This window comes from Tenebrio molitor, chromosome 1, assembly GCF_963966145.1.
Source record: "Tenebrio molitor chromosome 1, icTenMoli1.1, whole genome shotgun sequence".
NCBI classification, from domain to species: domain Eukaryota; kingdom Metazoa; phylum Arthropoda; class Insecta; order Coleoptera; family Tenebrionidae; genus Tenebrio; species Tenebrio molitor.
In genome coordinates, this window is record NC_091046.1 from 41,138,945 (window position 1) to 41,166,637 (window position 27,693).

At 36.8% G+C, this 27,693-nt stretch overlaps 1 protein-coding gene and 1 long non-coding RNA gene across 3 annotated transcripts in view; one reads left to right on the forward strand and one right to left on the reverse strand.

The window, feature by feature from the left end:
* The window catches only part of LOC138130252 (uncharacterized), a 35,534-nt gene extending 31,590 nt beyond the window's left edge, over positions 1–3,944 (reverse strand). For both annotated transcript variants that reach the window (XR_011159537.1, XM_069046684.1), the window contains exon 1: positions 448–3,944. Coding sequence is in view for 1 of the 2 variants with exons in the window: in XM_069046684.1 (XP_068902785.1) it covers positions 448–3,800 (3,353 nt within the window). In the remaining variant the exon portion in view is untranslated. The remainder of the gene's footprint in view (positions 1–447) is intronic.
* A 16,701-nt stretch (positions 3,945–20,645) lies between these two features.
* On the forward strand, positions 20,646–21,563 carry LOC138130300 (uncharacterized). The gene is made up of 5 exons (XR_011159539.1): positions 20,646–20,741; positions 20,797–20,850; positions 20,907–21,143; positions 21,191–21,277; positions 21,328–21,563. It is a non-coding gene; the product is annotated as an uncharacterized lncRNA (long non-coding RNA).
* The last annotated feature ends 6,130 nt before the right edge of the window (positions 21,564–27,693 follow it).

A 27,693-nucleotide genomic window follows, 5' to 3' on the forward strand; every position in this document is an offset into this window, starting at 1 on the left:
GCTGGAAGATCCTTGAAAAGTTGGTAGACGAAAGCGGTAGTAAATTGAAAAATATTTATCTATTTCGAACATGCAATCGTACTCAATCGTGGAAACCCTTTCATTTCAACACACTTCGAGTTTTGCTTTACGTTCGCCGATAAAATCACAATAGAAATGCAAATTCGTTCTGTTAAAACGTATTTACCACATAAATTTGAATAATACAATATGATAATCGAGATAAGCGTGAAAGCTATTAATACGATTACGCTGCATTTTCAAAGTAAACACACGCTTAAAATGCCAAGAAAGTTATAACACTCGTGCAAAGTTAAAGTTGTTGGTGCAATATTTTCGCCATAAAATTTATTGCGACTAAAGATACAACAAAACGATAATTAAGTGCGATAATCGTGTCGCCTGAAAGCACAAGAATTTCAGCAGGATTGAAAAGCGGGTACTCACTTTCCGAAGAGCGGGTGCCAGAGGTGTTTGTGTGCGTCCTGCATTTCCTCGACGCTGGCGGTGGTGCTGCCGACCTCGGGGACGTCGTCGTGCTTTAGCAACTTGGACGCGTTCGCCGGATCGATGAGATGCTGTTTAACCTTCAGCTTGGTCGCCGGTGCCGTTGAACCAGAAAGATCAATAGGCTGCGAGTGGTGTTTGGAGAAGTCGCCGTTCTTGTCCCTCTGTTCGCTGGACGAGTGCCTCTGGTAAGAGACGTTCGCGAACGACTTGCAGGAAACTTTCTGTTTGTGTTCCTGCTTCTGGTCCGACCGCTGGTGGTAGAAACTGGAGAAGTTCGGTTTGGGGTCGAACTTCTTCGGCAAATACGGATGCGACGGCGGTTTCTGTTGGAGGTTCTTCTGACCGAACAGGGGGTTGAAGTGGGGGATCTGCAGGTTCTGCTTGGAACTGTTCGACTGGTAGCCGGGCCCGTTCAGGAAAGAGTTGGGGAAGGGCGCGTGGCCGTTCGTTCCCGAGGGGTAGAAGTTGTTGGGCGGGGGCTTGTTCATCAGGGTCGACGGCAATTTGTGATTGTTCAGGGGGGTCTTCGCTGATGCAGCGAAATTCATCTTGTCCAGGTAGTCCCTGAACGAGTTCTTCTGGTTTAGGCCTTCGAAGGGGTGCTTAGGTCGCAACATGTTGGCCTGCATCATCGCTTCCTGCCACATGGACAACTCCAGGGAGTTGTAGTTGACTTGGGGTTGTTGCATCGGGAAGTTGACCGGAGGCGGGAATCGATTGGCCCCGATCAAGTGATTCAGGTCGGGGAGCTGACCTGGATACATCGGGAGCGAGTTCGACAGCATCTTCATCATCTCGGGGTTGCTCCCGAAAGACATCGCCTCCAGCTGGTTGAGATACGGCAGCCAGATCATCTGGTTGAACGCCGCCGTCGTGGCGGCGTCGATGTCGCTCGCCAGCTCGTTGAAGCCGCTCTTGGGCAGCGACTCCTGCACGGAGGTCATCAGCTTGCTGACGGACTCGTCGAGGCTCTTCTTCTTCGAGTGGCTGTCTTTGCTCGACTCCGGAAGTTTCTCCGGCCTCTTGGTCCCTTTGTCTTGACTCTTCTCGTTGGTGCCTTTCATTTCTCTCAGATTTAACGACTGGTTCTGTTTGAGTATTATGGTTTCCAGTTGCTGGAGGGTAATCACCAGAATATCCGGGTCTTGGAGCAAATGTGGAAACGCCAAAGCTTCCGGCAATCTCAATTCGGGTCTTTGCTTCAACAACCGCGGGATCTCGCGGCCTGGATGCGAGATAATCTGACTCAATCTCTCTTTCGGTACCAACATCGGGTCCGGGATATTCAAATTAGTGTCGTAGAGAATCTGTCTCAGCTGCGTTAAAGGATCAGGTCCTGAATCAGTCTTCAACAGCTCGAGCAATCTGGGAGTTTCCGGGACGCTCGATTTTTCCGTCGTCTTGCTTTCCGCCCCCGACTTCGCCATCTCCAAGTCCAACAGATTCTTCAAGGTGAGGTCGCCTGATTTGAATTTTTTGGTGGGCGGTTCCGAATCGTCGCCGCCGTTTTTCACTTCTTCGGAGCACGTCACGGTGGGACTGGCTGACTTTCGACACTTTCCCAGATCCAAAGGTTCTTTCTGCTTGATGATGGTCACTTCCGAGTTGAGTGCGATTTTTTGGGAAGTCGTGGTCAGCAGGGACTCGAGGAATACTGATTTGTTCTTGCAGTTGTTGGCACTGGTTGAAACTATGTCGGGGGAGGGCGGCACGGCCGGGATCCCGCTCGGCTGCGGCGACTGGATGGCTTCGGAGTTCTGCGAGGGCGGTCGAGGAGTCGACGATCGCACGGGGGACGCAGTGTTGGGGTTCTTGGGGACGCTCAGGTCGGTGGGTTGCTCGACGTCGTTGACGTTGTTGCACTCATTGTCGTCGTATTTTGGTTTTATCGACAGGTCGGTGGGTTCGTCTTCGTTGGTGGTCGACGACTCGACGATGTCTTCCGGGGGTGATTGGTTTGGGGTGTCGGGGTCGGCTTCTTTGTCGGTTGTTGTTTTGGTCTCTTCGAAGAAGCTCTCCAGCTCAGGTACTGATTTGTAATTGTTTTCGTTTATATCACTGTCGAAGCAGTCGGCTTCTTTGATGTCTTCTAGTTTGGTCTCGTAAGTGTTGAGGACTTCGGTGATTTCTGGGCATTCGGGGCTTCTGAGGGACTGTTCCAGTCGACTTAGGATGTCGTCCATGGCGAGATTATTGTCGTCGTCTTCTGTATAATCGCAATCTTCCGTTTTGGTCGGGTGTCCGTCGAAATCGGGGTGTTCGTCTTTGTCGTCCGTTTTGGAACAGGACTCGATGAGATTGTTGAGCTGTTCCATGTTGTTGATGAACTCTTTTTGCTCGTCGTCGATGTCATCGTTGTCTGGGGTCTTTTCCCATTCGCCGGATTGCATGTGTTGGTTGAATTCGAATTCGGCCACGGCGAGGAGGTTATCTAAGGGGCTGACGTCACATATTTTAGCGGCACTGCACTTCTCATCCTGAGTCTGCGCACTGTCAATTACGATACTGTTTACACTCGGGCTGTCTGAGGGGCTCGGACTCGGACACTTCTTGGGGACGTGAATTTTGTGGGACGGCAGATGGGATTCGACGTTAACGGGGGAGGTCCACGTCGGCGAGGGCGGCCGATCGTCGTCCTGGTCCAGCTGGATGTCGGAGTCCACCTGCACGGCCGCGGACCTCCGGCGCACCTTGGTCTTGCGGGACTTGCGGTTGCGGTGGTGGTGGTGGTGGTGGTGATGCGCCTCAGCCGCCTCCTTCAGGGTGGGCACGAGGGTCTCCGTGCGGGGGATGGCGCGCCACCCTTGGGCCGTCTTGGTCAGAAGGATGCGGTTGCGCTTGTCGTAGTCCTCGCATTTCACGTCCACGATGCGTGTGTCTTCCTGCCGGACCCACACGAAAATGGGGTTGACTCGCGGGTTCGCGGGCCTCTCCGGAGAGGATGCCGGCGTCGAGGGGTCGCGGGACCTGGGGCTGTGTTTGCTGCCGGACCGTGTCCTGGCGGGCTTGCGGTGCTCGCGTCGTCTGTCTGATTTACGGTGACGCTCGGACCTCGCTTTCCGGGACTGCGGCGGCTGTGGGGCGGCGCTGGGGCCACGTGACTGTGCGCTATCGATCAGGTCGGCGGAAGGTTGGCTCCCCGTCCGCCGCGAGCGCTGCTCGCCCATAGCCTCCGAGTGGGCCGCGCAAGGGGCGCACTCCCGGCGCGCCCTGCCGTTATTGTTGGGGCTCTTCAGCAGCGCGGCTATGGGGATGAGATCCGGAACGGGGGGCAGGGGCCCGCTGCTCATCGCACTGAGCCGCGCTCGCACATCCGCACGATCACCTCCCGGCCCCCATGGCGCCGCTCGCCCTCACCATCACCGAACAGTGCACTGACACCTGGAGAACTATCACGCGAAAACGACACGGCCAACGCACACTACTCGCCTCACTTTACGCTCGAACTAAACACGGCAAGTGTTCTTACACCACTATGAGAATTCGCCCGAGGACGCCCGAACGACCGCACGAAGGCGATCGGAAACAGCTCGCTGACGTCAACTTAGTTAGGGGTTTAGAAATTTGCTTAGAGTTTGTTGGCCCGTGGGCGGGGCGCGCTCAAATCGCCACGCCCCCGTCGCCTCATCGCTGCGCACCGCGCGAAGAGGCACCCGATCTGGGGCGCCTCTGCCGGCGGTGAACGTTACCAACGACGAAGAAATCGTAACCTTGACTGCTACATCGCGGTTGGCCGAACACTTGAGGGGGTGTAACTAGAACTCGTAAAGCTATTCACGAGTCTTTTAACTGCATTCCAAAGTCGGGTTCTGCACCACGTTTGCAATGCGAAACAAATGAGTCGAGGAAAAAGTACGCATCGATACTAGTTTTATTGTTTTGCCATAAAATGAATGCACCATAATAACGGATACCACAGAAGAATGTATAAAATACGATCGTAAAAAATTTATTGCGCTTAAAAGATTACATCATCAAACATTCGTTGCGAAAAAAGTAATTAACAAAATGACTTAGGATATGTTGCAACTAAAATTTTATTAGTAAATTGCGTTTATGCAATATTTTTACTTGCTGCACCGCTCACGTATCTATCAAAATTCATTATTATTAATGTTTTTTTTTATAATTTCATTTAGAAATTAAAAATTACGAAATTCACCACAGAAATTTTAAAACACTTTAATTATGTGTTGTTTCAGACGCAATAGTTCAAGGAAAAATACCTAAGTTTTTTGCATTGTGATTTTTTCGGCAAGAACCTTCAGCTGAGAATGCTCAAGAGACGCCTTCTTTCTCCACAAATTCTGTTCCATTGCCTTGTTCGCTTTCCTAAGCTATCATTTATCATCATAAAAATATGAAATGAATCAAAAAAAGTACGTGTCAGACAGTGTTTTTATTAATTGTTATCTACCAGTGGTTAAAGATGATTCAATTACTTATTTTCTAGACCAAAACGTTGATTGGATATTGAGATTCTTGTTTGTTTGTCATCTGCAATATTTCTTTACATCGGGTGTTCATTTCTTTTTCCTCAAAGTTGGCATTGAAGAGTCGATTGTGAACGCACCACTCGTCAGTCTGCAGAGTGAAAACACAAACAACACAAAAAGTGAGGTTAAATTTAACAGCTGATCCGTGATCTGTAATTCGTGGTGCGTTCACAATTGACTCTTCACCGTCTACTTTGAGGATAAATTTTAATAAATAGTAGTAAGTTATTCATTTTTTTTTCTCAAAAAGAGAAGAAAGCGTTACAAATCCTTACGATAGACCAAAAAATTGTTAGGTACAAAACATCAAAACGGAACGACAGTTAAACAAAAGGAAAAATAAAATAAATATGACCTTTCCAATCTGTTACAGGTACTAGCCCTTTTACTTTTTTTCCATCCTTTTAGTTTTCTGATAGGTATGTATAACGTAGGTACCTAATATGCTACAATATCGCAATCTCTATCGCTAAAAATCCTTAAAAAGACAAAATCTTGTCGTTTATTGGGAGCTGAACTCTTTTGAAAGGACAACGGATCCTCAAAACCTTTAGAGGAAAAATAAAAATGGGTGGAAGTAAACGTAATGGAATGCAGAGGTAACATGCGTTGAAAATGTTAACTGGTCTGGAGCTAGCTTCTGTTTGGTTAATTCAGCTTCGTCAGATGTCTAGATGTCAAACATCATTTATTCAGCGATGATGAGAAAGATTGATTTACCAAAAAACTGTTCTTTTTAGAGCTAATCGATAAAAAATTTCATGATTTTTACATGAAATTAATTATTTAAATTACCCTAAATTGATGATCAAAGTGAGGTTATGTATCTGAAGAAAATGTCGCACATTAAGCAAAAAGATGATCTGCGTTTATAGAAAAGAGAGAATACCGTGGCCTGCTTGACTACAAATTTTTTGAACGCTCGATATAATGGAAAGTTGGAACATGAGACAATTACAAAAATTGGACAACAAAATTTTGATAACATTCAAGAAAAGACGGCGGAAGGACTTTAAACAGTTACAAAATTCAGTGAAAGACGAAGAAGAAAATCACATACCTAAAAGTAGATAGCAAATGTAGAAATACTGACATTTTGAGGATTGAAGAATATAATAATGTAGTATAAGTTAGAAATGTCAACAGTAAGAAAACGTCCATTAAAAGAAAATGTCACATTTATTATTCATTCAGTTTTTACCTTTTTGTATAATTTTATAAATAATTAGTTTGGATTTGCCCGCTGTATTCTGTTTCGAATTTCGAAACCGAGCCACATTAATTTATGCAACACCTGTTTTTCACATTTTTACAAACCGTGCAACATGAGCCAGACACATCTCGCATTTAATTCGGCGCAATTTATAACCCGCATTATTTGAAACATATCTGCATGCGGTGCAACTCAGTCAAACCGACTGATAAATTTTTAACAAAATCTAAATTTGCTACCCCAATTGTGCCCCAAGTACCAGAATAAATTAGATCGATTTTTCAAGGGAGAGCGCCGTTAAGAAAACTGATTTAAAAACCCTCCGAATCCACCTTCGCCTGGTACTGACAAATCCTTTCTGAAAGCGACCGTAATTCAAAAACTATTATTAATTCAGGTGAACGCTTTCAACAGCAATTAAATTGATTGGAGTCGCCTATTAATAAAAGTTATTTAAAGCAGACCAATCGAAAAGTGGAACGTAGAATCGTAGAAATGCCACGGGTGCAACGGGTACCTCATGTTTGAGCAATCCGGTGAAAAAGCCTCATTTTCATACCGGAGCGGCCGGACAATCGCACGTGTGCAATCGGCTCGTTGTAATTTGCTCCATGTCCCAGTTTATTTTTGTGTCAGGCCGATGAATTATTAACGAGCACGACGGCGAAGGCCGACATTTTTAATTATCATATCAATAATAGACGTTGCCTCATGCGTCCTGTGCGCGGTGCAATTACGAAGGTTGCAATTATTTAAAGGAGAGGCAAAATCAATTGGGTTTAAACGGATCAGCGGCGGAAACGTGGAGGTGGAGTGGGGAACACGTGTTGTTGGTGTTGTTGTTGATAAAGCGCCATTATGATAAAGAATGTGCTCCCCTCGTGGAACGGCACTTGTCACTGACATAGTCAATATGTCAATTATCGCCACCGCAGGCAATTACTTGCGGTCTTGGCACGAGACCCGCACATGGCCCACCCCAGCTACGGGCGAGCCAGATAACCCACGACGACCCTTGTCGCATTAAATACTCACGATGGATGGAGGAGCATTTGTTTTTATACCATTCATAAAGCTGGACGCTTCGTGTCCTGACTAGGAAATGGGAAAGAACCTTTTCCGCTGAACCATATCCGGACCATCGTCCATTAGCCACAATTTTTATTTATTTTGTCTGCTCTGACTGCCCTTCCGAAACGTTCAAAGACAAAAATGGATGGTCTGTGCACAACAAAAGATTTCAAAACTTGTGTTTCAACACTTTCAGCAATATCAAAATTGGACTTTGGTTCCTATATGAATGAGTCAACACCGTCACTAACAATTGACGGTGTCGCTATCGCGTAGGTCTGATCCACTAGCACTGTCATCCTCAAATTGAAAATTAGGTTATGTAATTATTACGCTACAAGGTTGGTAAGTGCAATATTACAGAGTTGAGGAGAGGTTTGAATAAACGAGAGACAGTCGAGTTTCTTCACTTTGAGAGATTCTGTTATAAGCAACAACACAAAAAAACATGATGTTTATTATACCGGGTGATTTTTTAAATTTCACATCATTCACATTTATGTCATAACAATATAAATAAATTGCCACTGTCTTGGTTATAATGCTAATTAGATATGTACTTGTTTTTTGTTTTACTAACAGCATTAGTGCTGTTATATTTCATAACCGTACAGTTTTTTTTTTATAAAACACGTGGTGCGAAAATGATTAAATGGAAACAATAATTGCTATACAAAATCACAAGATTTTGATCAACTTAAAAGTGAGATATTTTTGTTATTAAAAAGATTCTGCTTAGATAACACCCAGTGGTTGAAATTATTTACCGTAAAGTTCAGACATTGACGGAACGTAATAATCCACGTTTGAAAGCACATTCTTAATAAAGAATTTAGCAAGTTCTTTACTCGTTGGAAAATTTGGACCACTTAATGTGGTGTCCCCTGTTCTGAATACATCTCCACAGTTTTTATTAACACATTTATTTCATTTTATACTTTTAATTAGGCACTTTGAGTTTGTTCTGAAATTTTGGTGTTGATTTTATTTGTTACAGTAAAGCATTATCGTAGTCCTAAATATGGAATTGTACGTGGGCAGGACATGCATTGTCCCTGACCTAAAAGACGTGGAATTACAAATTTAAAATCATTATGAGCAAATGATAATTTTTTGGCAGTCACATATGCACGTAAATTTGCTTAATCCTTTTGGTAGTTATTTGGTATTTAGAATTACATAGTTTGTCCATTACTGTTGTATTTTTTCAAAATGGATCGTGCAGTAAATAAATTACGTTTTATTAAAACAAGAAGTCCAAAAAGGAATTGCTGCCAGCGAGATTGCATCTACCTAGATGTGTTTTTCAATTTCATAACACGATTAAAATTGCACCTTCATGAAACACATCTTTCAGACAATGAAGTAATGATGGTATTAGTGTTTTAACTATACCCTCATGGTACTCATTTACGTCAAGCAATGGCATTATTGGTGTCTTTAATGATTACCAGTGGGAATTTACTTCCATAACGTGAACAATAATGTTGCACCACCCTCGCATAATTTTTTGACGTATCCAGTCAACTGTTTTTGAGTCCAATGATAATTTCTGGTAAATAAAGTTTTCAAGTAAAATTATTCGATAAAGCATAAAATAAAAATTCCAGCCTGTTTCAATAATAATAAATAACAATACTAAGGATGTAAAGATTGTGAGTTCTTTAAATCTTGCAAGTTCGATATATTCATTTTTCGTTCTATTTATTCAATTCTTATCTTACTATTTTCATCTCACATTTGTCCTTTTTTATCAATACTCTACAAGTTTTTTTATTCCTATTTTTTTTTTAATAGCCTTCCCCTTTCACCACTCCTGGCCTATCGGTATACCTTGCGGTCGGCTAATTGTTTTTTCTTCCTTCTCCCCTCTTTTTTCCTTAGGTGGTGCGGCGGGGCTCCGGGGTACTTTCCCCGGCCACCTACGCCCACCCTTCCCTCCCTTTCTCCTTTCTGGATTTTTATTCCTGTTCCCTATATTTTCGAAAGAGCGTGAAATAAAAAATGGAGAATGATCTCATGATATGCAGGTTTGTTTTGAAGAATTTCATTAAACTGGCAGATTAATCAAACGTGGAAAAAGTTCGTAGACTGCTACGATTAAGTTCACTGTGTAAATTCATTGGGCCCTTATTAAAATTAATCATGACTTTAATTACCATGGTGACGAATTCATCTCTTTCTGGCAGGTTATAATTGCATAAATCTATATCGTTTTATGTTTACTTTAATCACGATTTTAGTTAACAGCGACTTTAATAACGGTGTCGTGATACGGCCCATCATGTTTAAATTTCTTAATTAAATGTTGTACATTTATTTGTTAGCAGCTTTTTTATCAGAAATTCTCTATTTCGATTCTTTCTCTCTAGATTTTAATCTAAAATAGTTATAAAAAATCGATCTTGGGCCCGTTTACAGAAGTGAAATTAAGTTAATCGTAATCAAATGCGAGATTAACTGAACACGTGATCAGATTAAACCAATCAAAGTTTCGGATTCACGGGTTAATCGCGCATTAAAATTTAATTCGAATTAAATATTTAATTCTCTTTCTATAAACTGGCCCCTAATGTTTCTAATGTAAACCGGCAAGACAATATTATTATTTGTCGTCAATGACAAAAATAAAATTCTAAATGATACCAAATCATTCATCAGGAGATCATAAGACCAATGGAAGTTATGGGATTTGGCCAGGAAAAGTTTCTCTTCAATTTGTTTTAATCCATAACAATTGTATATTTTAGGATAAATTAGCAAGACTGACGTAAATACCAAGTCCTGGTTGCATCAGATTAACTGTAATACAGGAAATAACTTCAAATATTCATGAACACATAAAACATTTAGAATAATAAACAGAATGCAAAGAAGTACATAATTGCTATTATAATTATTTTCGTGGTTCTTAAACAGCTTTTAATTCTCTCTAATTTGCACAAAATAATGCAAAGCAAACTTTTACGGCCCCATTAAGACTCACTACTGCTGAATTATTGTTTTTTCCTTATAACCTTCCTTATTGCTAAAAAAGACAATTAATTATACAATCTAGTGATTTTTTCATTGGGTAGCGAGGTCCAGCACTACCACAAATAGCCACCAACAAAGCATTAATTTATTTTCTACTATCCTCGACGTCATCAAGTGTTGCAGTTCCTGTCCTTGCTGCACACGTAATGGCGCTTTTAAAATATCTGTTGCTTCCATATCAGGAATAATAAATGATCAACTTGCCTCGCATATATTATAGAATAAATCAATAAAAACAGAATGTAGTTTTAAAGATGATTTATAATGATTTTGAAACGATTTCTACCTTTTTCAAATTGCTGCATTGCAACTTTTATAGCACTCAAACTCGACGGCTGTGGACTTATTGTCTATTAGTTTCTTTACTGTCATTACGTAAAACCTCTGAAGACACGGATATTATCTTGCAGTGGAGAAATTTCTCTCTAGTGAGAACGTAATGAGCTGAAAATTATCTTATTTCTCAATGCACTTGGTTGGACGTTTTTTCATCGCATGACTGCGCTAGTATCTGACCGCAAATTGCGACCAACAAAGCGTCTTGTTTATTTTCCGAAGAGCACACACATCCTGGACATCGACAAACGTTCCATTATTGTCGCCAGTCCTTGTTTTAAACGTCCCAACGCTAGCAAAAGACACGTTTACACGCTACAATGCTAACAGTGCGGTTTCGCGTGTAAAGGACAGTACACATTGCCATTAAACCTTTCACAAAAAAGCGTATTTGTATTTGGTGCTTTGTTGTCCGTACAAGCTGGTCGACACGACGTGACGTAAAACCGTCGAAGAAAAATTCTCTATATGGTGACGGATAAACGTCGCATAAAATGCCAGTTCTGTTAATGCGAATGGAATGTCATCGTGATGAAAAGTTGGCTTTTTCCCCGCAAGAATTCTCACAAAAAGATGTTGATTGCAGCTGCTGTAATCCGAGTGTTTCATTAAGAAAATAAAAAGTGTATTATACGCGTCGTTTAATGTCAAAACCTATAATCACAGCTGTTCCGAATGCATCTGTAATTTAATAAATTAAAACTGTAATGACGGCACTCTTCCACACTCGCTGCAAATGAGGCTTTGATTTAGAGGTTGCAGCACTCGGCGGTGGTGTCACCTTGACGGAAAAAACGAAATCAAAAATTTCACACAAGTGAGTCCTCAATGGATTTTTCTTTTAAGTTACCAAAACAAATGGGGTTCGAGAAATGTTTTCAAATTGTTCCAAATGTGGAGCGGCTTCTTGAATATGGGCTGGGTATGCGTTATACCAAATGTTTCAGGAAGATGTAAAAAAAAACAAATTAATTAAATTTAATAAATGTCAGTCCCTAATACCGATTATTAAAACAAGTGCTTTAACTTTTATTTAATAAAAATCCGCAGAAGAAAATTTTGTGTATCACACGTCCAGAAACGGTTTTGTGAGTATTCGCATTTGCAAGCCTTGGCCCGCAAATCTTACTCGCAGATCAACTAACTTAAAATCTGACAAAATGAACAAAAGTAATGGATATCGCTTCTCAAAAAGGGGTGGGATTTGCTAAAGAATGGCGCCAAACAGATGTCGGATGATGGGATTTTCCCAGTTGTTTGAGGGTCCACTAAAGTACCGACAGTAGGTACCTACTTGTCGGCAGAATTATTATATTGGAAGCCAAAATAAACCAAATTTGACAGGCCGACAGTTAATAAATACCGAAAATCTAGATTTTTCAATATACTCGTAAATTGCAAATACCTTCGGCTAAACAGATTGGCAAAATTTCTGAAGGTAGGATTTAGCCAACAACCTACCCTGAAAATGTGACATTGAGCATTTGCCGAATTTATTCTACATACATACTGTAGTTTCAATTTGGTTGTAGGTCGTAAAATTTTATGGTACTTTAAGTTAAAGATCTTGCGGGGCTTATAAATCCTAGTTTACCACTAGCAGGTAATATTTTAAGCAGGGTTGTATTGTACATTTGGTATATTTGCATTGTACGGCAAACGGCACGCGCCGCTTCCCAACCTTTTCAAACCCACCCATTGTGCCCGTTAATCGCTCATAATATCCAATAAAATTTTACGACCTACAACCAAATTGAAACTACAGTACAGGTGTCCCAAAGTTGCGAAAAAGCTCCATAACTTGTTTGTTATTAAAGATATCAACTTTTTCTTTTTTCTAGATGATAGCTACGCTTCTACTGCATATTCGAAAAATATTGCGGCATATATACAGGGTGTCCCAATATTATAAAAACACTAAAGTTATGTTTTTTTAAATGGAACCTACCCAGTTTGATTTCATTTTTGGATTCTATCCTAAATTGTGAATCAAATCTACACAGGTCGTTTCACTTATCTGCCGTTGTTTTTGATCAGTGGCGCTTTTTTTTACCAGAATTCTGAATTGCAGGGGTCCCTCCGAAAATTCGTACCTTCCAAATAGTTCCACATAAATTAAAATAATTGACACTGTTTGATTCCTGAATGTTTGCCGCATCTGTTAAGTGTTTACTCAATAACGTGCTTAGTCGCATATGCCTACTGCGATTTTTTAAATATAACAAACTAAAAATGTCAAAAACTCATTTTTTTCAAATTTATTATTGCACTGGTCGAAAGCTTTTTTTACAAGCTTTCCAACGGTATTGAGTTTGTATAATCGAATGTCAAAATTTAGGGTGCTATCTTAAAATCACTAAAAATCACTAAAATAAAATGTTTAATTGTTAAACACTGTTTTGTTGGTTGATTCATCTTTATGGAGTGACCATATTGTGTGATTATCTTTTGTTAGGCCTACTAGATTTTTGTATTGTCTTTTTAACGGAAAAATTGCACCAAATTTAGCGATTTTAGGATAGCACCCTAGATTTTCAGATTCGACTACACAAACCTTATATTGTTCAAAAGCTTGTCAAAAAAGTTTTCGACCAGTGCAAGAATAAATACGGGGTCCCATTTGAAAAAAATGAGTTTTTGACATTTTTAGTTCGTTATGTTTAAAAAATCGCAGTAGGCATATGCGACTGAGCAGGTTGTTGAGTAAACACTCAATAGGTACGGCAAACATTCAGAAATCAAACAGCGTAAATCATTTTAATTTACGTGAAACGATTTGGAAGGTACGAATTTTCGAAAGGACCCCTGCAATTCGAAATTTTGGTAAAAAAAGCACCACTGATCAAAAACGATGGCAGATAAGTAAAAACAACCTGTATAAATTTGATTCATAATTTAGCATAGAATTCCAAAATAAAATCAAACTGGGTAGGTTCCGTTTAAAAAGAACAACTTTAGTGTTTTTATAATATTGAAACACACTGTACCTATATATACCGCAATATTTTCCTAATGTGCAGTAGAAGCGTAGTTATCATCTAGAAAAAAGTAAAAGTTGATATCTTTGATAACAAACAAGTTATGGAGCTTTTTCGCAACTCTGGGACACTCTGTATAAAGCGGCACACAAAGTTTGACAAGTTTTCATAGCACGCTGGACAATATTACAATAGAAAAATCATGTTATAAGCCATTCAGAAAACTTCCGAGACATTTGCTGTCATTTGCAATTTTATATGTAATCTCTTATAGACTGAAATAGTATATTATGCAACAAGATTTATAAACGGCACTTTAGACACGCGTTTTATGTTAGGCACGAGCGAAGCGTAGCGGAGCGAGTGTTTAATAAACAAGTGTCTAGAGAAGTTTATAAGCGAGTTGAATACTATACTTTTTCTACGACCAAATTAACAAATGGAACACGCAAACGAAACAAGCAACTTTTTTATTAAACGTTAATTTAAACATAAAAACTAAATGAACATACCAAATAGGAATATATATATTTCTCAGGATACAAACTGTTGGTGGCTTCAGGTCCATATTTGAAAAATACAACGAATTATTCCACTGCAATGACGTTTTCTTTCACGCCGGATGCAAAACTGATAAACGTCAAAATACCAACTTGATCTAGAGCTAAATATGTCCAAAAAATTCAAGCCGTGTTTAAAGAAATTTCGAGCGTGTTTAATATCCCGAAAACGCCCGAATGGACACCAAGTTGTGACTAATGAACAATCGTTTTTAAAGTGACGTTTTGTACACTATTTGTCAGTGCAAAATGTGACCCTTTAGAGAAGGAAGTAGAAAAAAAAATAAATTTATATAAAATAGGTCATAACATTTTAGGGTTCGGTGATTTAAAAAACTTTCCTGTAGGAAAGTTGTACAAAAAGCAATTAAAAGAGTGCATAGTAAAGTTTTAATTAAAAGTTCTCAATCTTTACCAACACCGAACCACTTCTTTGATTCGTTTCATTTAAGACTATTGAAAATGTTAAAAGAAAAATATTTCTAAATCCTTTTAAAAATACATGTTCTAAAAAATATTGTAATATTATTTATTATAATGTTACTTTTCGTGTACCTACCTATTATTCTTTTAGTTTATATTTCATCTCATCACTGACATACGCAGTTGAGCCGGTTGTACATCAACAAAACTTTAGATGAAATGAGACCTCGGGCTAAAGAGTAAACACTTGGAACATTTCATATGAGTGTGAGCATATCTTTCATCTCGTTTATGATAAAAATATTGTCGAGTGGAGTTCAGGGAGATTCTTCTAAGTTTTTTGATGGCGTTGTAACTATGAAGGAATGACGGAATGACGAACCAGGGCTAAAAGGCTAGTCAGAGAAATTAAAACAGTCTGGTTTCTCCCTCCCAAAGAGGTGTTATGTTCTGATAGATTACTTAGATACTTAGAGCAAAGCGTTGCAAAAAATTAATGAATTAAGTTTAGATTTCAATGACCATCCATCATATTGGCCGGATTTGGCACCTTCCGACTACATATTACCTATTTCGAAAGCTCAAAGAATATTAACAAGTGAGAAGAAGTTTCCTTCAAATGAAATTGCAGCAATTGTTGCGAAACAGTGTTTTGCACAGTACCTAAGTATGTAAGTTCAAAATTACTTAATGGCTGATTTACTAAGCGTAAAAAGTTAAAAGAAGATTATGTTGAACAAATAACAGTTTGTTCTGAGATAGGTATAGTAACTTCTTCTGTGTTAGGCTAAGAACTTATCAATACTCCCTCCTACGAGTATGCAATCGAGTATTATGTTGTCAGACAGAGAACTTGTTAGCTCTCAAGTCTTAAATCTAAATTAATGATAATCTTGAAATACAAAAAATAGTATATCCAGGGACTAAAGTAAATCTTTTAATCCCGAGGGTGAAATTTATGAAGCTTCTACCATGTGGGCTAAAAATATTCAAGTTACCTTACTACAGGGTACTGTCGGATCAAGCCAGCTTTGGAAAAAAATATTATCGTGCCGCCTTTTTGAAACAGATGCCCAATTTTAATTTATTATTAACTGTCACTAGGTACTGACCTTAATGGCGTTTTATTCGCGCTTTTCAATCCAGTTTTCAGCAAATCTGTATTTTTAATGCAAATTGGAAATACATTGTGAGGGTAGGACCTAGCCAACAACCTAACCCGAAAATACGACATTCAGATCCGAATTTGTTCTACATATAAAGCGGCACATTCAAAATTTAACAAGTGTTCGTAGCAAGCTGGACCAGACAATCGTTTATAGATACCCTGTAGAAAAAATATAGTTCTATGACAACGTCTGTTTATTTTTCGTTGAATCTTTGTAAGTACATTCATATATCATTTTATCTGGAAACACCTCTGGAACCAGAATCCCGTTTCCAATCTCCATGATCTCGAACACCCGCCCCTTGACTCGTTCATTTGTTCTTTTCCACAAAACTTCCTGTAGAGGCATTAATAATTAGCAACGGTGGCGGTGAACCGCCCCTTACTTTACAATTTATGCAGCAACATTGTTTTCCAGCGGAATCGTAATCGATATAGTTGTGTATCCAGTCACAGTTAAACACGTAAGCGCTTCTAAAACCATTATTAGAACGATTTAAACCGAGTAATTTTCTATAAATATTCATGCAACTCATATACGTGAAGGTAGTACTTTGAATTTTAAATCGAGTGCAGATAACTATGTATTCTAATTCTTAGCGCACCTATCGTATCGACATTCAATAACCCGCTAACCGGAAAATTATTTTGACAGCGGTATCCTCGTGACAGTTTTAAGCAAATCGCACCGCCAATTTCCAACATAAAACATGAATATTTGATAATAATCTGTGGCAAACCATCGATTTTATTTTAATCTTTTTCACAATTAATGTATGCAGCTGCAAAGTAACGAGTTCCAAAGCTGTGTCTAGTCAGATTGATTCAATAAAAAGGAGCATGGCGAAAACAGGACCTCAATGAGAGTCCTTTGCAGTCGTTGATAAGAGGGTCGTGTTTGGGGATGTTGAGTAACTGTTGATGTGCCCTCTCTTCATCATCATAACAGTTCATTCATAATTCCTGCGATGAATCAACACTGCTTTAAAGCTTTTTCCTGCAATTGTGTCAAACAAGTAGGTGTGACAACTGTGCGTGTGGATAATTACATGCAGGGTTGAAAATTCACATCATTAATATTTTCTATAATTATTTATAGACAGAACTGTATGAAATATTCTCTTTAGCTTGTTTGTTGGAGTTTATTGACAATGTTCAATTGAGTGAGCGCCAGCAATTGGCGAGCCTTCAATTGAACGTTGAGAGATAATCGATTGACAATTACATCAATGTAATAATTGCAATTTTTGGAGGGTCATTCTCTTGCAATAATATCAAACTGTTTCCAGTTCAAGAGACTACGTGAAATGTTTGGATGCAAAATTGCAGAATTCGTACAAACTAAGTGCAGTTCTAGAGCTGTTATGGCAGCGTTGTGAAATATTAGGGGGATTAAAAATATTAACCACTCTGTTTTTAGTTTAAAATTGAATTCAGTTTAATTAATATCGATTTTTATTGTCGTTTTATGTTTCAAAGAAGTGAGTTGAAGTGTTGAAATACAAGATGGTATTATGGTTTTGAAAATAAAGTATCGTGGAAGTAATAAAGTGTAGGTTTATTTGAAAAGCAACTTAGAACAAAAATAAAATGAGATTATGAAAAAGCAAGCAATATTGCGAGAACAGCCAGCGAGATTTTTTTTAAACGGAGAAGGTATAGACAGACATGTTCGTTCGCTCAAGCTTGTTTGAGAATGAAAACAAAATGGTGGAGTGATAGGTATTTATTTTGGTAGTCAAGATAAAAACATTTTTGTCAAGGCTCAATGCCGGAGTAATACGAAATAAAAAATACAATCAGAAATGTGTTAATAAATTAAAATAAAATATAGTCGAAATGTCAAAACATTGAAAACAAATAAATATACGAGGGTGGCTTAGAAAGTTTGTGTCATGATAATGCTTCGATGTTTCTGTTATATCTCGAAATGCTTATCTCAGCGAAATCGCATACAATTTGGAGATAAATAGAAGTCAGGTGGAGTTAAATCAGATGAATAAGGTGGATGCGACAGGACTTCCGTTCAGCGTTTTACCATGTAGATGCTATTTCTATGGGTGCATGCATTAGAAAGCAGACTTCCGTTCATCGTTTTACCATGGAGACGATACTTCGATGGGTGTATGCTTTATACAGGGTGTTTCAAAATTGACGAATTCCGAATTCAGAGCGTGGTAGGGAACCCACTTAGAAAAAAAAATCGCTCTTCCTGAAGAAGATATAAGCACTTTAATTTTGTTCAATTCATAGGAGCCTGCATTCCACAGTAACAAAATACTATTCTAGCTACGTTGCCGTTCCATTTTTAAGAAAAATTACAAAAATTTAAGATTTTGTACTTCAAAGGAAAGCTATTCTCCAAAAATAGTTATTTATGATATACCGGGTGAGATAAGTTTTATCGTCAGCACGATTAACCCTATTAAAAAATTACTAAAAATTAAGAAACTTTAGGGTTACATTTTCACTTATCACTTAATTCAGAGCCATAAAATTTAAAAAATCGATTTTGAGCAAAAAAAAAATTTTTTTCGTACACGCTCATAATTCACAATTAATTCAAAGAACACATTTACGAAATTCGCATCAAAAGAAAATTATTCGTTTTTGGATTATTCCAATTTTAACATTAAGAGCGAAAAATGACCAAGATTTACAACTGCAGTGTCATAAATAAATATCTCATTGTTGGGAAACATCTGTTGAGAATTTTCCAGTAATTCTTTAGTCCCTTTAAGGTACCATAAATAACCCATGTCAACTTCTATTGTGGAAGTGACCGCCCAATTTAATAATACCTAAATCATAGCTAAATTTTACGCTTTAATCTCAAATTCCATTTATTTCAAAAACCGGTCATGTTTTCATGATTTCAATGACACCAAATTCTTGCTGAATGTTTGACAGGACTCTCAGTGAAAAATTATGTAAATTAATGTAGCAGTTATTGAATTAAAACAAAATCTTTACCTGTTTTATTAAAAATTTTGAAATTTTTACAGACTGTTCTAGAGTGATACACAATTCCTGCATTTTTTGAGAATTTTAAATTGATTAGAAGTGGATGTTTTCGCACTGACGATAAAACTTATCTCACCCGGTACCTATATCATAAATAACTATTTTTGGAGAATAGCTTTCCTTTGAAGTATACATAAGTGTTAAAAGTAAGATTTTATTTTGAGACAAAGAAAGATTTCGGAACACCGTGTTAAAAATTAACTTTTTACTAGTGTTTGTAGAAAAATGATTTTACGTTATTATTTTCCACAATCATATATACCATAAATACTTCACCTTCAGATCAATGTATCTTTGTGGGGGAAGTCCCGATTTTTTTTTATTTCCATATTTGGATTACTGAAGTGATCTCCTACAACGCTCTGAATTCGGAATTTGCAAACCTGTAGATAATATACATTATTATTAGTTTGTGCAAAAGATTACTAGAGTATTCTCCCATTATCGTTTGATCTTTTGGAAGATAACTCGATGTAAGAAATATTTTTTCCTGTCTTAGTTGTAAGTGTTATTTCCTAAATTTTTATCAATTGTTTATCAAAAGTTGTTTATACAAAATGTTGTTTTTGATGTTTACATATTTTCAGTAAGATACAAGAAACTTGGGTTCACTAGTAGATTAAGTGGATCCAATAAAATAAATATGTAACATAAATAAATGTAAATTTTTGCTCCTTCATGAGTGAAAAAAGTCCCAAAGGATGAAATATCTGTAAAATCAACAACAAAGTGTTACTATAACAACTTTATTTTAAATTTTATAGATGTTTTCAACATTGAACATTTGGCCCACATGACAGAGGCTTTATTTATTTTTAATTTTTCGAAAAAAATTGTTAGAAGCACATTCCCTGTGAAATTTTCTTCTGTTATACAGGGTTATTCACGAGAAGGGTACTTCTGAATTTTTATTTTGCCGCAACCAACAATACCAATGGCAGTAACTACTACACGAATGTGTTATTTCTTTTAACTTAAAAATCAAAGTAAGTTGGATAGATTTGTCGGATTGGCAGATAACCTGTATTTAATCAAAATTTAACAAATAAATTAACAAATGAAGTTAATGTAAAAGGTGTTCCAAGTGTCTACCATCAGCTTGTAAACATCCGCAGCGGCGACAGAATTCTTTCCACACTCTCCATAAATGCGGAGCATGTCAGTCTTTTCATCGTTACTGTAAAAACAATGTTTTCAAATTGACAAAGATTTTTTGCTTTAACGTCAAAGAGACAGAACTAAGAGCCATCGTGGGATTCAGTTATAATTAGTTTTAAAATTTGAAATCAAGATATTGTTGCAATGTGTATAATGGGTTGCGGCAAAAAGAAATTCAGAAATACCCCTCTCGTGAATAACCCTGTACAAAATATTTGAAATATTTTCGTGCACACACCCGATATATTTTCAATTCCTTCAGGACGCTTCTGCTTTGTTTACGATAACTTGTGCAAGAGTGCACCGATTTGAATATTTATTTCTGCAAAATGTCCGTCACGTTTTGTGATTTTGAAGCCAAACGAATCAGATGTTTTCGAAATATGGGTAAATTTCCACATACCTATGTATTTTGTACCTATGACAATGTTGTCTAACAATAAGTATCAAATACCGACTTCCAGACAAATTCTGCTTCGAGATTTCATGTTAAAAATATTTTTTTTAAACTGTTTACGTGCAGTTGATGCAAAAACATTTTAAACAAACAACTAAACACCGGAAATTTGATTGATATCTTTAGAGATTAAATAAATCAAATCAGCATTTCTATTTAATGTCACTTATTTTCGTGTCATTATTAACACCTTAATAACAAATATTTAACCTTGACAATGATAACAATATCGGCGAGACTAAAAAAATCTTATAAAAGCAGTATTATTAAAATTTACTTTCAGTTTAGTGCAAGAGCAGCGAACATGAAAGGTATAGTATATAAAACATAACAGCATAAATAAAATCAACATAATGTACGTTATAGGCCTTTCTCTATTTTTAATAATTACTTACGTAACTATTCCGGTCAAAACTGATGGTACGTTTTCTTATAATTTATCTATGTATACCTCGATTATGACAGCATAATTTTAGATCCTCTTTGTGCTGGCTATCCATATGACGAAGAAATATTGTTTCCATCATCCGCAGATTGTGGCCAATATTACAAATGTTTTAATGGAACATTCACAATAGAAGAATGTCCAGATGGATTATTTTTTAGCGAAAACAATAAAGGTTGCGTATTGCCAGAATATGCAGAATGCGCAGGTGGTTCTGGATCACCAACTAAATCCACGACTACCGATTCATCTATTGCTCCTACTAGTAGTAAGTAAATCCTTTTTGTTAATTAGTATTAATTTCTGGATCTTCAGGTACATCATCAAGTTCAACAAGAGCTTCGACGGTAACAACAACAACAACGCCGGTGACGGAAACAACAACAACAGGGACGACACCAGGTATTGATATACTTAAGTTTTTGTTATTTCCTTGATGAGAGTATTTCCAGGTAATGTGGATCCGAGGTGCATTGACGGCGACGTATCATATTGGCCCCATCCGCAATACTGCAACAGATACATTGAATGTTATCAAGGGAATTCGTACGAAATGAGTTGTCCTACCAATTTATACTACTCTGAAAAACAGAAGAAATGTACGAACGCTAATCAGTCAGAATGTTGCAAACAAAATCAATCGCAGTGTAAATAGTCTGTAATTTTAAATAAAAACGACAAACTAAAGTTTAACAAATTTTTTTTCAAAAATAAATTGTTTACATTGTGAAATTTAACCCCCTACCACCCGGCGGCACAGCAATTTTGCCGGAGTACATCCACTATTACGGATAATACTATCAAGTAATAGTGCAGTGCTTATCAACATAATTACCGGCGTCTCGCCTCCACATTTTGACTTTTTTGTGTTTTATGTTCTGTGTCAATGTTAAGGAATTTCCTCACGATATGACATGAGTATACCTTTTTGAATTTCAACCACCAATGTGTTCTCTAAGTCCAAAATTTTTAAATTGTTAAAAAGAGATTGCGGTATTATTCCCGTTGCTGAAATTATAAATGGTAAAACCGAAATTTTTTCTAAACACCAAAGAGTTCTCATAGCAACGGAGAGTTCTAAATATTTATTAATTTTTGTATTATATGTCTGTGTTATATTATGTGAATTTGGAACAGCTATATCTAAAAGATATGCTTGCTTTTGTTGTTTATTTAAAATAATAATGTTTGGTCTGTTATGCTGAATATGAATGTCAGTTAAAACTGTACGATCAAAATATAATTTGTAATTGTCATTTTCCAAACAACTTTCTGGTTTATAAATATAATGTGGTTGTGTATCCTTTAATAAGTTGAATTTAACTGCTAAATTCATGTGTATAATTTTTGCGAATATATCATGACGTTTGTTATATTCGCTTTGAGCCAAAACGGTGCAAGAAGAAATGATGTGTTCAATGGTTTCCCCTTCAGTTCCGCAAATCCTACATTTATCAATGATCGATTGCAAACCGCATATGTGTTTTTATAATTTCTTATATTTATAACACGATCTTGTATTGCAAATATAAAACCCTCAGTCTCAGGATGAATATTTGATTTTTTAAGCCAGGCATGAGAAGCCTGAATATTAATTTCTGATTGTTCTAGTTCTTTAAAATATCTCCCATGTAAAGACTTCTGTTTTATATTAGCTGAAACCAAAGCATTAAAAAAGTGTTATCACGAGCTCTATTGAGAAAATAATTTTTTAGTGAAGCAATTTGATTGTGTTGTAGAATTTCTAGATTTGAAAAACCCCTACCACCATTTTCGCGTGGTAAATTAAATCTTTCAATAGCAGATTTGGGGTGATGTTTACAAAATTTTGTAAAGAGAACTTTAGTTTGAATGTTTATATTCTGTAAATTAGTTTTGGACCATTTTATAACACCAAAAGAATAGGTCAACAATGGAACAGCATATGTATTAACTGCTTTAATTAAATTATTACCGTTTAATTTTGATTTTAAAATAGATTTAATTCTTAAATAAAATTGTTTTTCTAAATTTTCTTTTATAATTGAATGTTGAATATGATTTGATTGATTAATACCTAAATATTTATATAATTCTCCTTTATTTAAATTTTTAATGATTTCTCCTTTAGTTATATATTCTAAATTTTCGTAATGACCGCGACATATTGATTGCGTTTTACACTTATCAATACCAAAACGCATGCCAATATCATTTGAGAAATTTTCAGTTATTGTTAGTAAAGATAAAATGTGATTCTTTTTAGATGCACATTTTATGTCATCCATATAAAGAAGGTGATTTAATTTGGATAGTGTGGTATTATTAAGTCTAACATTGAAACCATATCCAGTGCTATTTAATAGATTTGTCAAAGGATTAATGGCTAGACAAAACCATAAAGGACTTAAAGAATCTCCTTGATAAATTCCCCGTTTAATTTGAATAGGGTCGGATTTTAATTTAGTATTGTTTATTGATAAATTTAAAGTAGTTCTCCAAAATGTCATAACATGGGATAAAAAGTTAATCAAATCCAAATTAATTTTTCGGCCTCCCAATCTGGGAAATATAGCGTTACCTTACACTTTAGGTCAAGGGAGGTGCGATTTCCCGTACAATGTCAAAAATTTCTAGTGGAATGTGGGAAAAATCTAGTGGAGTACGGGATAAATGTGCGGACACCGTTGATTTATTCTTTTCGCAGTTACTTTAAAATTAAAGTGTCCATACGTTACTTTAATTTAGTATAAAAAAACACATTTCCCTGTATAATTTTTCCGATAAATGTGTTTGTTTAATTTATATCGATCGAAAAAGAAAATAATCGTAACAGGGAAAATACAACCTATTGGGTTGGCAGCTTTATATGTCAAAAAGTTTGACAATTGTCAGGTATTTCATAAATATCTGCAAAATTGCACAATAAAACTAAACCACAGAAGTTGATATATAGTTTTGTGTACCTACTTTATCCAGTACTAGCTGTTAGTGCTAAAGTGCAACTGGAAAATAAAAATTTACAAAACATTCTAACCCCAAAATCTTGTATTCACCTGAAGAAAGATGATTCGTTTTCACCAGGAAGTAGTGGTTAAGTACAAGACATTTTAATAATTTGCAACATTAACATAATTTATTTTGTAAAATTACAGTTGTAAACATTATTGTTACAATTCTCCACTTTAGAGAACAATGCAGAAACAATTTGGTAACTGTCAGCTTTATTACTTCTGGGTTGAATGTCAATATGTTGTACTGGTGCTTCTCTTACGGTACTGATGATGGAATTCTCAATGTTGGATGGTTACATTGGAAGCAACTGCTAAAAATTCAAGTAGATTAAAGCACTGTATCGAAGTTTGTGACACAACTCACCATTGTTTGAGCTGTAGCTGCAACACAGTAAATTTTGTTTTTGATGTTGAAGGAAGGCCATCAGTCATCACGAATCATTTTAGGAACTTCAATCTTGTGTCCATAGAGCAATCAAGGTTCAAATATTTGTCAATTTTATTTGAAATTGTTTTAATTGTATTAATACCAATTTAACCTGACTTCCATATATTTCTTCACAGTTTCAACCCAGTTTGAATTGGTAATGGCAAACGATCTACAAATATTGGTTTTTGTGTCAATTATCAATATAATATCTTCTCTTGACATTTTCCATTTTCAGAGTATATAACTCCTTTCGGAGCCAGGCACCACAAACACCTATTAATAAAACTGTCTGTAATAAAATATGGTTTATTAAAAATTTGTGAATTAAAGAATAGTTATTACATACTTTCGTGAGAAAAAATTGTCCTATGTAACGTTGTTTCGATTTTTGTGGTAATAATTCAGAATTTAGTCCTGCCACTAGTTGTACTCTGGTGTCACATTTAACTCACTCTATATTATATACTAGACATTTTTTTCACTCGATTAATACACCAAAATCAAATTTTGAAGCACGACCGTGAAAATTTAGCCGGCAAATAATTTGTTAGGAAAAAAACAAATGAGCGGTCACGGTCGTCAAGGAATTGATTCCACAGCATTCGATTCTTTATTGACGATGTCAAATTCTACAATAAAATTAGTCTTGATTTTTAAAAGATTTAATATTTTGGTCAGCCGAAAAGTCTAATACAAATGTCGTACGGGACGTATTTTCCGGCCCTCCAACTAATCAGGCACTCGGCTGCGCCATCGTGCCCGAAACCAGTTGTCGTGCCGGAAAATTCACATCCCGTACTCTAATGTAAATAACTATTATAAATTTTAAGAATGTTAATTAACCATGAATGTGGTACTGAATCATAGGCTTTTTTGTAGTCTATGAATGCGGTATAAATATTTCTATTATTTTTTCTAGCTTGTTCCATTATTACCGTATCTATTATGAGTTGTTCTTTACAACCAAAACACTCCTTAAAGGGTTTACTGCATTTTTTAGGTACTTCTCCGCTTCAGCAATTTTTAAACATTTAAACTCCTAGGATTTGAAGTGTTTCAAGTCCGGTTACAAAAAAAAGCCAATTCAACTGTTTCTATAGAGATACATAGAGAAGCGATTTCCAACACTTTTCTAATCTTTTTAGGGATACGCACTTAGGAAATAACATTTATTATGCAATAACAAAAATTGGGCAACATAGTGTAATCTTTAATTAATCACAAGGAGCATTATCTCTTCGTATCACAGAATAGTACAAACAAACCTGAATTAGCATTTTTTGATTTGATTGCTTTGTCTGCTGTTTTACGTCTGTTATGAAGTGATGGATCCAAGTTTCAAGAGCGATTTCAAATCTACCTAAACTTCTCAAAAGGGTCCCAACAACCTTGAAAAATTTGCATTCAAATGCGTTTTTGATCCATTGTTAGCACACGCGGTATGTTCCTTGCGGGTAGCTTTGTACAACAAATTCTTCGATAAAGATATGAATCATGAAGAGTTGCCGATTTGTACACGGTCTTAGCAATTTCAGAAACCTATAGTTAGCAATCTTCCACAACAAGATCGTGCACTTTGTTTGATTATTTCCGGAGTTTTTCAGCTTATACGATCTTGTTTATTACAATTTTCTAATTCTGCTTTGCTTTATACGAACAGTAATGATTTTTGGTTTAACTGAAAATTGTTGTAATTTTCTGACATAAATTCAATATGTATACAGTTAGAGGTATTGGATTCTCTCATGGGCTGTGACCTTGGAATTATTTGCGCGAAAGCGGAGTGAAAATCTGTAAATGAAAACTGAAAACGTCGACTAGACGAGAGAGAGAGAGAGGGAGAGAGAGAGAGGGGGGGGGGGGAGAGAGGGAGAGAGAGAGAGAGAGAGAGAGAGAGAGAGACGGCACTAACGTAACGATGTTGCCCGATCGGTTTGTAGCTCCTACTTGACATCGATATTCGTCGTTTGTGCGGATATGACCCATAGCCCATGAGAAAATCCAACACCAGAGCATTTAATAAAAAAAAAATTAAATCTATTTATTGTGACACTTCTAGTATTGCTCAAAAATGATATAGAACTATTTCTCTTAATTAATTATACAGTGCTTTTCAATTTTTGGATAAATATCGCGCGTTCAAATGTAATCCTGGGCTGGGAAGGCGTTGGAAACCGTCAATTGTTGTGCTTTTTTAAAGCGTAGATTAATTGGAGCATGTTGACAGCTAACCTAAAATTTAGAGCCAAATTTTTTTCTTTTTTTTCTTTCTTTGCAATGTTTTACATCAAAAATAGAATAACGTAACGATTCCTATTCTCGAAGCAAATATCTAAGGGCACTCTTTGCTGAAAACAAACATGTTCAATTATGTCCCGATTAAACATAAACAAATGTAATTCGTGTCAAACGGCGGGAAATTCAAACTTTACACACTATTCTAAACGGTTTAATTTTTCCAACGCCTACTCAGCCCAGGATTTCATTTGAACGCCCGATAATACTTTCCATAGCCTGCCGTGTTTCCAGATCATTGTTCTTCCAACTGTAATATGATTCTGTATTGTTTAACACTTGCAGTGGCTTATCCTGGAGTTAACCCATTATCACGTTTATTAGACTAGACATTTGAGCACATCCTTAAAGCAAACAATATCATATTTCTGCCTGATATATTTAGGGTAAGACAGATTCCCTTTGGGGTGACATTTACACATACAGCAAGTGCTAGCCACAAAGGAAATAAGCAGCATCAGAGTCAACACCTCCCTCACACGTAAGTGTTATTTATTAGGTTTTTTTTGTAGGTGTTATTTATTTGCGGATACGATTCTCGGATAAGTGTCAAGAACAACTATTTGGATTATCGTGGTCTACTTATCAAATATTTAAGCAACGTTATTATCGTATTGCAAATTAATATCTCGTCTGTTGCATAATTAACATTTACTTAAGTATTGTTAATTTTAAGTATTGTGACTCATCTATAAAATAAAATGTTTAATCTAATGTTCTCATCGTAATTTCTAATTTACGATACGACCCACTCCGATGTAATTAATTCCACAACACACAGTAATTACCAAAATTCACATGAAACATCGCAATTACACATTCCCCGCTATAATTTAGTTTTTTCATTAAATTGATTTAGTGTTTCATTTATCATTTTTACTGCTCTGGAAAGCTTCAAACGCGCTAGTTTTTAGAGATTGTGTAAATCTTGCAGGATTTCAGGCCACAAACGGTGCATTCAGTGTTTCTCATCCTTTCCAGATAATTAAAAATGTATAATTGATGTGCATGCAAAGTGGTGTTGAACTTGATGCGGCGTTTAGATAAGAATCAGAATTTAATCCTTCATTATGTTGTTCTCTCAATTTAAAGATTTTCTC